General features: G+C 43.4%; 1 protein-coding gene across 6 annotated transcripts in view; it reads right to left on the bottom strand.

Annotated features, from left to right (window-relative positions):
• Nucleotides 1–15,507, bottom strand: part of COL5A3 (collagen type V alpha 3 chain) — a 117,163-nt gene that overhangs the window by 54,430 nt on the left and 47,226 nt on the right. For all 6 annotated transcript variants that reach the window (XR_014508261.1, XM_083428176.1, XM_083428177.1 and 3 more), the window contains 10 exons: nt 15,334–15,417; nt 13,865–13,921; nt 10,424–10,477; nt 9,192–9,245; nt 9,037–9,090; nt 8,034–8,087; nt 7,901–7,954; nt 6,466–6,510; nt 4,531–4,584; nt 2,072–2,116 (listed from right to left, as the gene is read on the bottom strand). Coding sequence is in view for 5 of the 6 variants with exons in the window: in XM_083428176.1 (XP_083284302.1) it covers nt 2,072–2,116; nt 4,531–4,584; nt 6,466–6,510; nt 7,901–7,954; nt 8,034–8,087; nt 9,037–9,090; nt 9,192–9,245; nt 10,424–10,477; nt 13,865–13,921; nt 15,334–15,417 (555 nt within the window). In the remaining variant the exon portion in view is untranslated. The remainder of the gene's footprint in view (nt 1–2,071; nt 2,117–4,530; nt 4,585–6,465; nt 6,511–7,900; nt 7,955–8,033; nt 8,088–9,036; nt 9,091–9,191; nt 9,246–10,423; nt 10,478–13,864; nt 13,922–15,333; nt 15,418–15,507) is intronic.

Below are 15,507 nucleotides of genomic sequence, written 5' to 3'. Positions count from 1 at the left end.
GTTTGTGTCTTTGACCATCTGGGATATTGGCACTATGATGCTGGGCTGCATTTACCACTTCTAAACCTTCCTCAGCAGTTATCTGATTGAGCTGGGGTCTGATTTCATATAAAGGTAAGTAGAAGCACCTCAGTGTAGTTACAAAATTCTGCACAGAGACTAGGAACCGGCTCGTCTAACCTCACTGAGCTAACCTGAGCTAACCTATTTATTGCTCCAGTCCAAATAATTAAACTGCATGATAGGCAAAGAACATGAGTGCTTATGATCTATCAGATGGAAACAAATCAACAAAAGCACCGTCTTGTACAGTAATTACTATATGTTGCTTCTAGGCTTTTCTGGACATTTAGGCCACAATCCAGCAATGGATTTAAATATGCTGGAGGAGCACACCTAATTCTGTGGTAATATTGTAGCCTTCATCTTCAGAATGAGTGATCTTGTTTACAATGTCCTTCCAAGTGCACAGAAAGCAAAACAAGACATCCATTATTTCACAATTGACTCTCTTGTCTCTAAGGAGACATAATTCTGCAGTGCAAAAGGATGTGGGCCACATGAATAAAGATTTTGGATTATGCTCCTCAGTAGCATAAAGGCTGCATTTAGTTGCAAATCAGCATGTGCTAATTGTTACAGCAGAAAGTTAGCATGTACTTTGTTTAGGAAATATATGAATTACAAAATTGAAAGCTTGATTGAAAACTATGGGTTGGATCCAACAAAATTGTCCCAGTTATGCAAGGACTTTTTGTGCAACAGAACCTCTTCTTCCTCTCCTCCCTACGCGTGCCCCCCAAATTTGTTCTGGGGATTCCCCCAACGCACTGGAGCAGATCAGGGGGCCGGGAGAAGAGGGGAGGGGAGGGGAGGGGAGGGGAGAAGAGAGGGAGGGGAGGGGAGGGGAGGTTCCGATGCGCAAGTGGAAGTCCTTACACAAATGGAATGACTTCATTGCATACTCCCTCTTTGTGTGATTTTAGTTACTGAATTAAATTGCCTTGTAATAAAATAAAAAAAAATACCACCCTGCAGAAATCTCAGTATTCATATAGTGTGAATTGGCACTATAAATGCAGCCACCTCCCCATGACTTCACACATAATGAAAGCACCTAAATGCTCTATTTCAGCTGGATCTTATGTTTTTCTGGATATTCATCGTCCAATTAAGCAACTAATTCAGAGGCTAAAATCTGAGATAGGCCAAAAGAATTCTGACTGGGTTAGAATCCCATTGGTATCATGCAAAGACTCCTTTAAAATTAGATTACTAAATCAAAATGGCGGGACTAGTTTGTAGGTTGCCCTTCTTGGTGCATCTTTTGTGATGATCTCAAACTTTGTACTGTAGATTAGGTTACAATGTTTGAAATCAAAATGAATGCTTGAAATTTGAGTGTTTCCAAAGCTTAAGCCCATTGGAAGACCTTCTAAGCACAGATCTATGGAGGAGACCTTAAGAAAATGCACTCTGCTGCACATACTCAATGGACCAATTTCCTTTATTATTCCTTTACATATTCCAGATCTCATTCCAGTAAATAGCATATTCCACAGCATCGTAGGAATTAAATTCTAGGTGAACAGGGGCATTTGCAAGGGTGCTATGAAAGGGAGGCCCAGAGCGCTGTCTCATGGCGTACATGGGACCAAGAGACATGGATGGTGAGGGAGCTGCTGCCATGACCACAACACCTGTGACACGTTTGTTTTCCTGCCAGGAATGTGCAAAACTACATCTGCAGCAAGTGCAGGCTGGTTGCCTTGCTGGAAGAGAAGATGCAGCAAACTGAGGCCTGTCTATCTACATTTTGAGCTACTGGGCAAGACGAGAAATTTCTTGACAGAACAGGGTGGACTGTCCTGGAACAGCAACACAGGCGGGGTCCGCCTAGGGAGGAGGAAGATTACCCATTGCAGAAGATGAACCCTCGGTTGGAGGAATGTGACACACAAAAGCCGGACTGTCAGGAGCCATGCTGTGTCTCTGCCTTATCACATGAGCATAGTCAACATTTCCCTTTACCATAAACCAGGGAAATTCACAACTGTTTGTGCTCTCTTACCAAGTTCCCTTTGTGTCCAGGGGCCCCATCAATACCACTGATACCCTATAGGATGGGAACACACAACAGAAAACAAACTCAAAAGACGTGCCAAGAATGAAACTGTATCAGAATCTAGGGTTGCCATACGTCCAGAATTTCCTGGACATATCCAGGAATGTCAGAAGTAGTGTCTGGGTAGAAATCGCTAAACTCAACAACTTTGCCCCATCCCCAAAAGCTCAACAACTTCTCTGCCCGGATTTTCACTGTTTGAAATATGGCACCCCTATCAGAGTCTTATGAACTACTTCTTGTTTTTCAGTTTCAAAACAGGTAGCTCCAAATTCTAACTTCAAGATTCTCAGATTTAGTCTCCATTTGGGCTTTTTGTTTTGTTTTCGGCTGCTACTCTGAGAAGTCATTGGTATTTTGCCACTGAAATGTGAGTTCTGCCTTTCAGACCCAATGCAGATGTAATATTTCCAATCTCCTGGTCACAGTTATAAAATTATGAGTTTGCTGATCACTCACATGATTCTTCACTCCTCCAATCTCCCATGTGAATGCCCTTCTCCCTTCCATTATCTAATTTAACTATAGGGTATTGTTGTGTCTGCTGTGAGGCTCATGCTTGCAAATTCTCTCTAAACCCCTTTATTAGCACAATCCTGGCTCATGCTAACTATAGGCCATTCCACACAGCAGTTTATTGTGGACTTTGTGCTGCTCATGCCTGGAAGCTTTTCACATCATCCACATGACGTCGTCCTCCTCAAAATGCCAGCCTCCTTCAATTCAGAATTTTCAAAATGCCAGCCTCCTTCAATTCAGAATTTTCCTTACTGTAGAAAATCCAGTCATAAAAAATATCCCATCATGCTCCTTGTGTGTGTGTGTCTGTGTCTCACCTTCACTGAGTGGTGTCTATTGCCATACCCCTACTTCTGTTTGCTCCTTGCATGAGCAGACTTGCACAAGTTCTCTAAAAATAAATGCTTGGGTCCAGTTAGTCCTCTGAATAGAGAGGGACAGCAAGCGTGTGCCAGTCTTCTTGTAAACTAGGGTAATTCTTCTTTCCCAGCCATCTCCAACTGACCTTCACCTTAAAGCACCTTGGGAATAGTGTTGCTGAGAGGGGGGTGGAAGCCTCTTGCTGTTTTCTAAGAGCCTTTGCAGCTGTAGGAGGAAGTTCTAGGGCAGTGGATCCCAATTGGTGGTCCGCGGATGCCAGGGGGTCCATGTAACGCACCCAGGGGGTCTGCGGCACCATTCACATAACAAAAACTACCACAGAGATTTCATACCCCTCAATTGTCCTGAAAACGGAACATCCCATTTTTGGGTGCCATACTCTGATGGCACCCCAAAGCATGCATCCTGGTTTTTTACTGGGACATGTTGGAGGGTATGTAGAAATATGAAAATTTTCAAGAGTATGGGGGGTTAAGGCTACGCTTTTGAAAAACAGGAGGTCTGCAGTACTTAGCTAATTAGGAACCACTGCCCTAGGGCATAGAGCTGTCAGAGACTTTTTTAAGGAAACAGCTGGAAATGGCAAACGTGAATGCCCCCAAACTTCTGAAATGCTGCAGGAGACTTTTGGAGAGCTTTGAGAAAACAGTGCAACTGATTCATCTCTCTCCCAGCAACATGATCAGATCTTGGAAGACAGTTGTAGAGGCCTGGGAGAGGAATTTTCTAAATTTACAGGAAGCTTGGCACACGCACGCACCCACTCTAAGCACTAAAGCACTCCCTATTTGTTTTTATTATTACAGATCTTGCACAATCCTATTACATCAGAAGTGTACAAAAATACTTTTCTTTTATAAAAAAACAACAAACAAGTTTAGTTGCGTAAACTAACTTGGGGAAGGGTGACTGAGGAGAGAGGCAAAACAACAACATACTCAGCACAGAGCTGGGGGATGGCAAGCGGAGGAACAGAAATTTATATGAGTGAAAAAACATGGAGAATGACCCATTTGCGAGATAATGCACCCATCTGGGCATAGCCTATGGCTAGCACTTGTGCAGGGTGATGCTAAACTGTGGTTAAAACAAACCATGAAAGAGTAGACAATGTTCATTTGGAAGAGAAGAGGGAAGGGAGAAAGCAAATCTGCAGCACATGCCTAATTTCCTAAATGAGGATTGGGAGATGTTATATCTGCACTGGGCCTTAAATACATACATAAATACCACAACATCAAAAGCAAATCTCAAAACCGAACTCAAAATTCGAAAGTTAAACAATGCCCCAAATTCAAATGGTAAGGTCAAGTTTTGAGTTGCAAATAGCAGAGCAGGAATTCAGATGTGTTAAACGTTGCCTCTTAATGTTATTCTTCCCATTCACTGAACCATGGAATAATTACAGAATTGGAAGGACGAAGAAGCCCCCTAGTCCAACCCTCCCCTTGAATTCATTTCTGTTTTCTCCAAGCGCAGGAAGGGGGAGGAAAAGGGATTCATACCATCTGGCCTGGGGGACCAGGAGCACCTCGTGAGCCAGCCAAACCACGGATACCCTAGGAAAAAAGAGGGGCATGTTAGTGATGCCTAAATAATGTGCACTGCATGTTCTTCTGAAGGCCTTTCTGCATTCTCTGACAAGTGTGCCCCAACCGTTATTTTATTTTCAGTGGAGCCTCCTTTTGCAAACCTTTATCCATCCCAGAAGTGCATGCTAGAAAACTTGCAGCAAAGACTATACTTGCAATGAATACACAGACTCAAATTGATGGAAAATTGTGGTGTTCCTATAATGGAATGCAACCCCAAAGTGGTAGACATTACAGTAAAGGTCCTCCCTTCTCTCCACTTCTGCAATGTCTGTCATGCCTCACTTTGCATTATGTTGTCACAATGTTCTGTTCCCTGCCCTCTGCCAGCAGCTGCCAATAAGAAGGTCCCACCACCTGAGCAGGTGCTTCATCCCGCCTCAGTATAAATGCCCTTAAAAATGCATCAGACAGATTCAGGAAGAATGCCTTTAGGGTAGCCAGGGCCAGATTTAGGTTTGATGTGTCCCTAAGCTACTGAAGGGCCCTTTATATAGCAGGCGGGGCCCATTACTTACATCACAGGAGCCGACACAACACAAAACACTGTTGCTGTATGTCAGCTTGATTTTGTTTTTTATCTTATATTTTGGAAATGTACATCCAGTTTTTTTCCTTTGATTTTTTTGGGGCCCCCAAGAGAGTGGGGCCCTAAGCTGTAGCTTATTTAGCTTACACATAAATCCGGCACTGAGGGCAGCCCAGTATGGAATCTTGGGCAGAGGGGAGGAGAATCTTCTCTTGGACTGTACCACTATAGGCAGTAGGTGGCAATGTTGCACATTTGAGTGCTTCCCCACCAAAACATTCCCTGTGCATAAAAAATGAACATGTTAAGAAGAAGGCTCCTTCCCAGAAAAAAACATAGCTTTTTCTTTTTTATGTGGGAGCACTTGAACATCCAACTTCACTACGGCAGCCTAAAGTTCTTCAGTCCAGAAACAGTTTTACCCCTTGGGTCCACCAGTCTTCCACACTTCCCTTTGTCCAGAGATTTCCAGGCACAAATTCAAGAAGCTTTTATTTTGTCCTGCCAGTTTCCCTGAGAAAACCCACAGTTTACTGTTGAGTTTGTTCTGACTGAGCAGTAAACCCCAGGTTTTCCCAGGGAAATCAGTGGGACAAAAGAAAAACCTCTCAAACCCGTGCCTGGATAGCTCAGGCCAAACTGAAGTGTGGATGAGTGCAGAGAAAGAGTGCAGGATTAAGAGGGACATTTGATCTAGCCTGGCCTAGTCATTGTTTTTATTTCTTTTTATTTTAAAATGTAGTTTTAGATATAATATAATATTTTTGCAACATTAACATGGAAATTAGAAAGCACCGTTGGACTGATTCAATAAATTATAAAATTATTTCCCCCGCAGCCATGGTATTTCAAAAAAGACAGCAAACAACACATTAAAGCCTTGCATTATCTGGCTTTCCTGTATCTTTCATTTTCCAAAATGAGACTTATGATGGTTATTACTTGAGCATAACAGCTGGTTATTACTTTAAGGTGGTAAGGCATTAATAACAATATTTCATTCGTTTTTCAGAAACAAATGCTTTAGAAAGGCAGGAAAATTGTTGAAAGCATGCAGTTTGTGCCATCTCCTTGAATTATGTTTTTTTAAAAAAAAGGAAAAGGAAAAATAAGCCAGCATGGCAGTTGTTAGGTTGTTTATGATACCCCCACTTGTACCTGTCATTTCACATTCCAGGCTACAGCAAGACTGCATGTTTCCCCGAAGGTCCCTGGTTTCCATTCCTGCTTCCCACCCCCACGGAAGTGGCATAGGCCAACTTCATCCCAGAGCACCCAGGCATCCTGAGCAGTCCTGCATCTGGTGGGCAGATACTCACAGCTTCCCCAGGCTGTCCTCTGGGGCCTTGCGCGCCATCAGAGCCCTGTGAAAAGAAGGAGGTGGAGTGAGAGCTTCACCCGGGTATTGAGCTGTGTCCACCCCAGCTGCTGGTTTCCCCAACTTTCACAAACTCATTCACAGAGAAAACCCAAGGAGGAAACACACAATAACAACTTAATGTGCACTCACAACCCTACCCTCAATTTCTCCATATTTCTGGTGGTGTGTTTTGCTCCTAAGGGCTCCTATGTATTAAGCAGCTTCCGCCCCCCACCAAATCGACCCCTTTCTGTCTTCAGAGAATACTTTTGAGACTGACCTGTCTGCTGAGGATCGCCAGTCTCCTGTGGCATCCCTCTGTGTGCAGGGGATTCTGGGACATGTTCCAAGGTGCACCCAGTTCATGGTGGGCACTAAACAGGCTCTAATCAACTGCCATAAGCGTCTAATAACCTCCCTACATTTGTACATTGCAAGAGAAGGCTGGCAGTGGTGGGGAAGCCATCTTTCATAAAAGCTGGTCTGCTCTATGACTGATCTCACTGCAGAATCCCTGAGAAGCAATACCATGGAACACCATTTGAAAACCCACAGAGAAGGGGCAATGTTATGGGGTGGCACTTGGAGCTTGAGCTCCAAAGCTTTGCAGCAAGCCCAAGATTTCCTGCACCTACACTTTCTTTACATTTTATTTCATGCTGTCATTTCACTTACAGAGCAGCTGGGTGCACTGCAAAAAGCACAGTGCTAGTGAAATCCATCATACTAATTTCTCATAGCATTCTATATATATAAATTAGCAAATTGTATGCAAATTTGTATCATAGACCTGAACCTTGTTTGCATTGCAGTGGCCCTGCCACAAATATAAATTGTGATAATGTCTGCTTCGAGCACACCAGCTCCTATGTACCAAGGCAGTTTCAGGCCCCCTGAAGTATTTTTGGAGGAGGCCACGCCCCCTCAATATTCAGGGGCGTTCAGCTCCGCCCCTGGCATTGCACATACAATGTCAGGGCATTGCGTGGCATCATGCGATGTTGCACACATGACATCATGATGTCACACACATGATGTCATGGCATTGCATGCACAGGCCCCATCAATCTTCTCAAGAAGATGGCGCCTCTGGTCTGCTTTGAAACTGATCGAGTATCTCCTCTTTCCATAGATCTGTGAGATGATCCCACATATTGATCCAATCCTTTTCCACCTTTTCCCTTGAGCTTTAATGCACTGGGCCACCCTAGTGATGCTACAGCAGCCTTAACCACGCATTTCTCTGCTCATTGTCACAATAATTTGGGCCAATGCAATTCATTTTAGAGCAATTGCAGTATTTTTCTAAAGAACAACACTCTTTGCATCTTCTAAAAGAAAACAGCACTTCCCAGCTCTCAGTTTTCATCCCCATGCCTTGGATCAGTGCTTACCTTGGGGCCATTCTCACCAGGAGCTCCAGGGGGGCCTGGCTTGCCCACATCTCCCTGTAAAAAGCAAAGCAAGAATTAGAGATGATACCAAAAATAGGCAGCCCTGGTATTACACATATTTGGAGATACTTACTCGGTTTCCCTTTTCTCCAGGAAGTCCTGGGAGCCCATCAAAGCCCCTGTCACCCTATGAGAAAGAAGCATTAGCAGCACAAGGAGAGCCCAATATTTGGGCCAGTGAGCATGTCTGCCTATATTGAAAATGCTTCCTTTTTAAAATCCCCCAAGATCTTTGTTTCTCATTCCTACAATCCTTTTAATTGTGCAAAAAAGCTTTGTTGTAATGATCAAATCCATCCTGACAACCCAGCAAGGTCTGTGGGGGGATATTCCATATATGTATTCCCAGTAGAGTGAAGTGTATGTGTAATATCTATATCTGTCTGTCTGTCTGTCTAAACTGGTGTTTGGTTGGGTTTCCCCCCTTTTTTTGGCAGATGAATTCTGCAATATGTAATTGCTGCAATAATGGTCCATGGGTGGATTTATACTGATGTGCTGACACATGATTCTGCTTTAGCAGGTGTTCTGCAATGCTTCCCCAATATTACCATGTGCCTGCTCTCTGGAGGAGCACTCTTGCACTATAGTGCTCATCCCATTAATTCCTGCTAAAAAATTTATAAGTTCTAGGGGTTTTGTTTTGTTTTTGTAGTCAGATGCTAACGACAGGTGATGGAGAAGGACTGTTCCCCTCCTGCCCTGTTTGTGGGCTGAGTGGAAGCTTCTGGCCAGCCAGTATTGAAAGGAGGGGAATAGGCCCTGGATCTGTTCCATCAGAAGGGCTCTTCTCATGTCCCTGCACAACCTTTGTTTTGTTTCCGGGACTTGGACAAAATACAGAGGAAACAGTTTTGATTTGAAGAAAGAAAGAAAGAAAGAAAGAAAGAAAGAAAGAAAGAAAGAAAGAATATGATCCCATGTCAACATACCAATTGAAAACATTTGTCTTAGCTCTACTTGCACTCTACTAGTTGTGCCAACTGCAGGAAATGTCAACCCACAGTGGGACAGGTCATCTTGGAATTCACTCCCTCCCCTCCACCAATTCCATCCCTCAAGAAAGATCTAGAGACCTTAGGTCCAGTTTCTCCTGGAAGTCCTCTGGCACCATCTGCTCCTGAGCGACCCTTTTTTGAGAAAAGAAAGGAAAGGGTGAGAGAAAGGGGTGGCAGGATTATTACGGAATGTCACTCAGCCATGGATGGGATCCTGGAGCAAAGGTGCTTACCCGCTTGCCAATTTTCCCTGGGGGCCCTACTGATCCCTGGATCCCAGGTGAGCCCTGTAACAAGAAGGGAAACAGTTCAGATTAAGAGTGGCTTCACATGTCACCTCTCCTAACACCTCAAGATTTTTCTCCATGTTAGAAGAAGAATGGAGCCCTTTGTAATGATTGACATGTGGAAGCTTTTGCCATCAATGGAAACTTATGATTTGACTTGTAACATTTATCTTACAAAGTTGCATTTCCCCAGATGTTGCAGAGGGTCCAGAATGCAATGGCAAGATTGCTTACTTGTGCCGGCTGTAGTGAACACACTGCATTGGCCATCAGTGAGATTATACAGGCCCAATTCAAAGTAGGAGAGGATCTGCTTTGGGATCCCCTGCCAGACAGAAGGCCTCCTCTAGTGCAGTCCCTGATTTTGGGATCCCTTGCTGAGGGAAGCTAGGCTGGCAAATTCCCAGCCTGCAATGAGAAGGTTGGTAAGACGTTGCTTACTTAGGAAGCAATCTTATTGTCTCCCTGGAGCTCTGCTTTGTTTTATGTATTACTGCTTCAATGGTTTGAATGAATTCCATCATTGCTTTTACCATAAGCTGCTGTGAAAGCCTTTTTTTGGCCTGGAAGCAGGATATTACTGCCTGGAAGCAGTAACTATTTTTTAAAAAAAGGAAAATAAGAGAAGGAAATTGTCAGTATGGGATGAAGAGATTAGGCAAAGCACAAGGAAAAAAATCGAAAGGGATGTACATGGAAGATCCAAAAGGGGAGAGGTGTACATGATCCTGAGGAGGTGGGATCTTTTCACCCCTGCCTACTTGGGGGAAAGGAGGAGGAGAACAGACTGATGGGCTTCATAACTCATTTGCAAGTAATTCCAGAGCCCTGCAGTGCAAGGGCTTCCCCACCACAGCAGGAAATGCCTGCAAGTTTAAATTGCTAAGTCAGGGATGGGGAACCTGTGGTCCTCTGGCTGTTGCTGGATTCCAGCTCCCACCAGCCCCAGACTGGACAAGGATGCAGGGGAGCCGTGAGCAACCAACATCTGGAGGGCCTCCAGCTTCTCCTCCCTCAGCTGTGGGAATCCCCCAAATCCAAGCACAAGGCCAGCAAGCAGGACACCCTCAGAGAAGGTGGCGGGGAAAGAGCTTTCCTGTCTATTCAACGTGGGTAGCATTTCTCTGCTCCATCCCATAGCAGTTAAAGACCCTGCCTACTCATCTCCAGCAACCTACCTGTGGACCAGGTTCACCTGAGTCTCCTTTCAGACCAGAATTCCCTGGAAGACCCTACCAAAACAAAAATGTTATAAGCAGGTTTTGGGTTTTGGGGGAAATCATTTTTGTTACATTACAAGAAGAATTAAAATCCTGGAAATGTTTCCATCTGCTCACAGTGGTCTCCTAAATAACTTATAATTTCCCCCATTCTTTTATGAAGCCATTCCAAGAGCAAACTGTACATTTTCGACAATAATTTGTTATTGTTTTCTAACAGATCTTTTTGAATTCTTGATATCTCACGATTAGAACCTTTCTTTTGATCTGTCTTAAAAAAATAATTTAGTTGATGAAACTGTAACCAATCTCAAAACAAAATAAAATATAAAAAGTATTTAAAAAAACCTTCCAGTAGCACCTTAGAGACCAACGAAGTTAGTTATTGGTATGAGCTTTTGTGTGCATACACAATTCTTCAGATACACACGAAAGCTCATACCAATAACTATCATTGGTCTCTAAGGTGCTACTGGAAGGAATATTTTATTTTATTTTATTTTATTTGTTTTGTTTTGTTTTGTTTTGTTTTGACTACAGCAGACCAACACGGCTACCTACCTGTAACTGTAACCAATCTGTTAATAAATCCCTTATAGTCTTTTAGTTTCACCTGGTGTTCTGCTTTAGTTAACAGCTCTGTATATGTTGGCCAATTACTTCTCATATTCATTTTTTTCAGAGATATTGCTTCTAAAGGGGAAAGCCACCAAGGTGTTTTTTTGTTCTAATAAGTTTTTATATTTTCCCCATACCATAAAAAAATGATTTTCTTATTAAAATATTCTGAAAACCTTTGTGCACCTTTGCTTTTTCATACCATAAATATGCATGCCATCCAAAACTATTATCATGCCCTTCTAAATCTAAAATATCTGCATTTTTCAATGTTATCCATTCCGGGATATAGCAAATGCAGGACACCTCATAGTATAATTTTAAATCTGGCAGCATCTGTTAGCAATTTATATTTTATCCTTGGTTTCTTCCCCTGCCAGATAAACCTAGACATATCTTTTTGCCATTCCTTGAAGTGTACTGCACTGCTGCTCTGCACTGCTTCCTTGAAGTGTACTGCACCGGTATTGACTGAAATAAAAATAACATTCTTGGCGATACATTCATTTTTATCACTGATACTTTCTCCAAAAATATAAATTCATCCTACCCCAAATCTCTAAATTTCTCTATTTCTTTCCAAGTATTTATGTAATTTTCTTTAAATACATTTACAGTCATACCTCGGGTTAAATATGCTTCAGGTTGAGCGTTTTCAGGTTACGCTCCACGGTGACCTGGAAGTAACGGAATGCGTTACTTCCAGGTTTTGCAGCTCGCGCATGCGCAGACGCTCAAAATGACATCACGTGCATGTGCAGATGCAGCGAATCGCGACCCACACATGAACAGACGTGCAGTCGCAGGTTGCATTCTACTCAGGATGTGAACAGGGCTCTGGAACAGATCCCGTTCGCATCCAGAGGTACCACTGTATATTCTTAGCTGTCAGCCATACCCTCGGGTATTTAAGTTTTTAATGTATGCATAAATCTGCAACTTGTTGTAAGTCCTTTTTATATTGCTCTGTCATGTTTTTCACCAAGATCTTAGTTTTATTTTTATTTAATTTAAAACCTGCTACCTGTCCAGATTCCTGAATCCTCTCTAAAACCTTTTGTAAACTATTCTTGGGATCTTCTACAGTTATCACAAGGTCATCTCCAAAAGCTTTTAATTTATATGCTTTACTTTCTACCGTTATTCCTTTAATTGTCTCATCCACTTGTATCTTTTTTGCCAGGGTCTCTAACACTAAAATAAATAATAATGGTTGCGGGACACCCCTGGCTTGTCCCCTTCGTTATTTTACATTTTTCCTTAATCACATTGTTCACAATAGCCCGTTGGTCTGAGTATATTGCCTCTACCGAAAGCCTCTCCAAAGTTCATCATTTCTATTGTCCTCTTCATGAAGGCCCATGAAATATTATCAAAGGCCTTTTCTGCGTCTATAAACATTAAAGCTGCTTGTTTCTCATACCTGACCTCTAGATATTCTATAACATCGATTATATTTCTTATATTATCCTTCATCTGGTGGGCTGGTAAGTAAAATGTTATAAGCAGTTTTGATTCCTTAATGTCTCACCAAATATCAAGAATGTAAGCCTGGGTGTAGCCAGGATTTTTGTTGGGAGGAGGCAGAACCTCAGATTTTTATTAATTTTCATTGATTTGGGGGAGAAAGCTGCCCCCACCCCACACCTTGGCTATGTCCATGAATGCAAGTAGAGCTGGCAGCCCCATAAATAGGGGGGTGGAATCTCTTCCCCCTTATATCCTTTATTATAATATAATATAATATAATATAATATAATATAAATAAATTTTATTTATATCCCGGCCAGAGCCAGGCTCAGGGCACCTAACACCAGTGAAATTACAGTAAAAACATAATAGGAAAAGAAACCAATTTAAAATACAGCTTAAAATGCAATTTAAAATGCAGGCTCATTTTAAAAGTAGCCCATAGATCAAAACCATAAGGGGAGGGAAACATAAGTCAGACTGAGTCCAAACCAAAGGCCAGGAGGAACAGCTCTGTCTTGCAGGCCCTGCGGAAAGATGTCAAATCCCGTCCCGCAGGGCCCTAGTCTCCTGTGACAGAGCGTTACACCAAGTCAGGGCCAGTACTGAAAAGGCCCTGGCCCTAGTTGAGATCAATCTAACCACCTTGCAACTTGGGGCCTCCAAAATGTTGTCATTTGTGGACCTTAAGGTCCTCCGCGGGGCATACCAGGAGAAGCAGTGCATTTCTGGAAGCAATGTAGATGAAACAGTAATAGATGCCCATCTGCCTCTGAAAACAGCAACCCCCTCTGTAACTCTAGGAGAACTTTGCTTGTCTTACTAGGCAGCACAATGATCCACATCTCCATACATTGCATGTTGCCAACAGCAGGAGGTGGAGGGGAGGGGAGCAATGTGATGTCATAATATCAGTAGTGTGGGGGAGGGGGCATGGCCCCAGGTGCAGAATCTTGGAGAGGCATGAACCAGGCACCCCCCTCATGCACCCAGCGCACGACCCTCAGCCATCAGCTGACGGGTGCTAGGTGAGCATGTTCTTCACCCTCCATGCCCCAATCTTCTAATAGAGGTAGAAACACCTGGGTGCCATGTTCCACATTACTCCAGTGAAGCATTTTCCATGCAGAAATGCAAACTTCAAAATTTGGCCCCATCCCCTCCTCTGACACCAGCCCAGATGCACAGTGCACTTCTCAGCCAAGCCTCTTGCATGGTGTGAAAGAAAGGGCAAATGTCCAAATCTTCCCTCCACAAAAAAGACACTCCCCAGACTATACAAGGTAGCTCCAAACAATGTCAGCTACTCACCAGTGGGCCTGGCCGCCCTGTTAGTCCCATGGGGCCAGGGGGACCTTTCATGGATAGCTGAGGAGGAGAGAAATACAGCAGTGAATCTCAGGGAGGCAATTTAAAACAGAACCAAAGACAAACTGAGGTGCAGCAAGCAAGGAGGTTTGTGGGAAGAAGCTGGACAACAGGGCAGAACTGAAGTAGGGAAGAAAGAAGGGAATAAAGAGATTTCTGTAATTGTTGCTGCATTCTACCACAATTGTGTGCATGCGAGACCAAACTGGGATTGGGAGCATGGGGGTTGGGGTTGGGGTTGGGGGGAATAGGTTTATTTGTTTTAACCTCTGGATTGATTGGTAATTTTTATATATATTGCCCATCTGCCCAGGTTGCCCCAGCCACTCTGGGCAGATCCCAACAAATTAAAGCACTGTAAGTCATCAAACAGGAAAGCAATACTGCTGCCAGCCTTTCAGAGGCTTGGATGATTAGGCAGTATATACAATCCTATTAAATCAAGAGGCTGGCATGGCAGGGTGCTATTAGGAGTGGCCCAGATTCTGAATCTCTTATGCCTTCACCCTTTTAAACCTTTCTTAAAACTTTGCTTATGGTGCCTATTTCCACTCTGAATGTTGGCCCGAATTTGCAGCTATACATCAAATTAGCAGGTGCAAACTGCGTCTGTCTCCTGTGCCCTGAATCTTTTAAGGAACTAGCAGCACCCCAGAGATTAGTGTTAACTAAGGAAGTTCTCTCATCTGTTAAAAACAGGGATGATTCTAATCTACCTGACATAAGTCAAGTGATAAAACAGAAATTGCCTCCTCACTTAAGACTTATGGCAGGAGTAGTCAACCTTGTGCCCACCACCCACAATCCCTGGCCATTAGCTGTGCTGCCCTTGACTTAGGATACAGCTGCAGGGTAAGCATCAAGCAAACCTTCGTATGGTGGCCTCTTCTTCAGATGATCTCTCAGCCTAGTCATCAACCTTGTCTGTGTTCAGTAAGAAACATTTTGCCCCAGATCAAGTGGGCTAGCAACCCTACAGGGTGTGGGTCTTCTTCCTGGTTTCCTATATCATGTTCTCTCACTTGCCTAAGTGACTTGAACATTTCTACTAGCTTATTCCTTGAGCTGGGATACAACTTTCTGCCTGGGGCGCCTTTTCTATTACTGTGGGAATAAGAATGGTGTGGGTTAATAAGAGCCTTGCTATAGCTTGAGAGGGACGTTCTTTCACAATGTGCAGACGAAGTTGGATTATGTGGCAAATATTTTGTGATGGGCCACACTTGGAAGCTTGCAGTTTATTATCTGGACTGAGATGAGGGGGTGGGGAAGAGAATGTGTAACATGCCAAGTGGCTAGACACATAGAAAAGAGCAAGGAAGCTATATTGACTGCATGACAAAAAGAAAAGGAGCCATTCAAAGAGTTTAAGCCCCACGACAAGAAGAGGATCAGGGGATACCCGCACGTACCTTGGCTTGCTGCAAAATAGCCTGGGCCTGGGCCTCTTGGAAGGACACAGATGGACCTTTAGCTGAGTCACCACCAAACTGGAACTAGAAATGGGTCAATGAGACAAAGCCAGGGAAGGAAATGATGGGATTGTGAGGTCATGGCTAGATTAACCAAAGCACATGTCAGAGTCA

The sequence above is a fragment of the Podarcis tiliguerta genome (genome assembly GCF_965153285.1).
Source record: "Podarcis tiliguerta genome assembly, chromosome: 2".
Lineage (NCBI taxonomy): Eukaryota > Metazoa > Chordata > Lepidosauria > Squamata > Lacertidae > Podarcis > Podarcis tiliguerta.
This window is presented reverse-complemented; position numbering and strand designations above follow the sequence as displayed.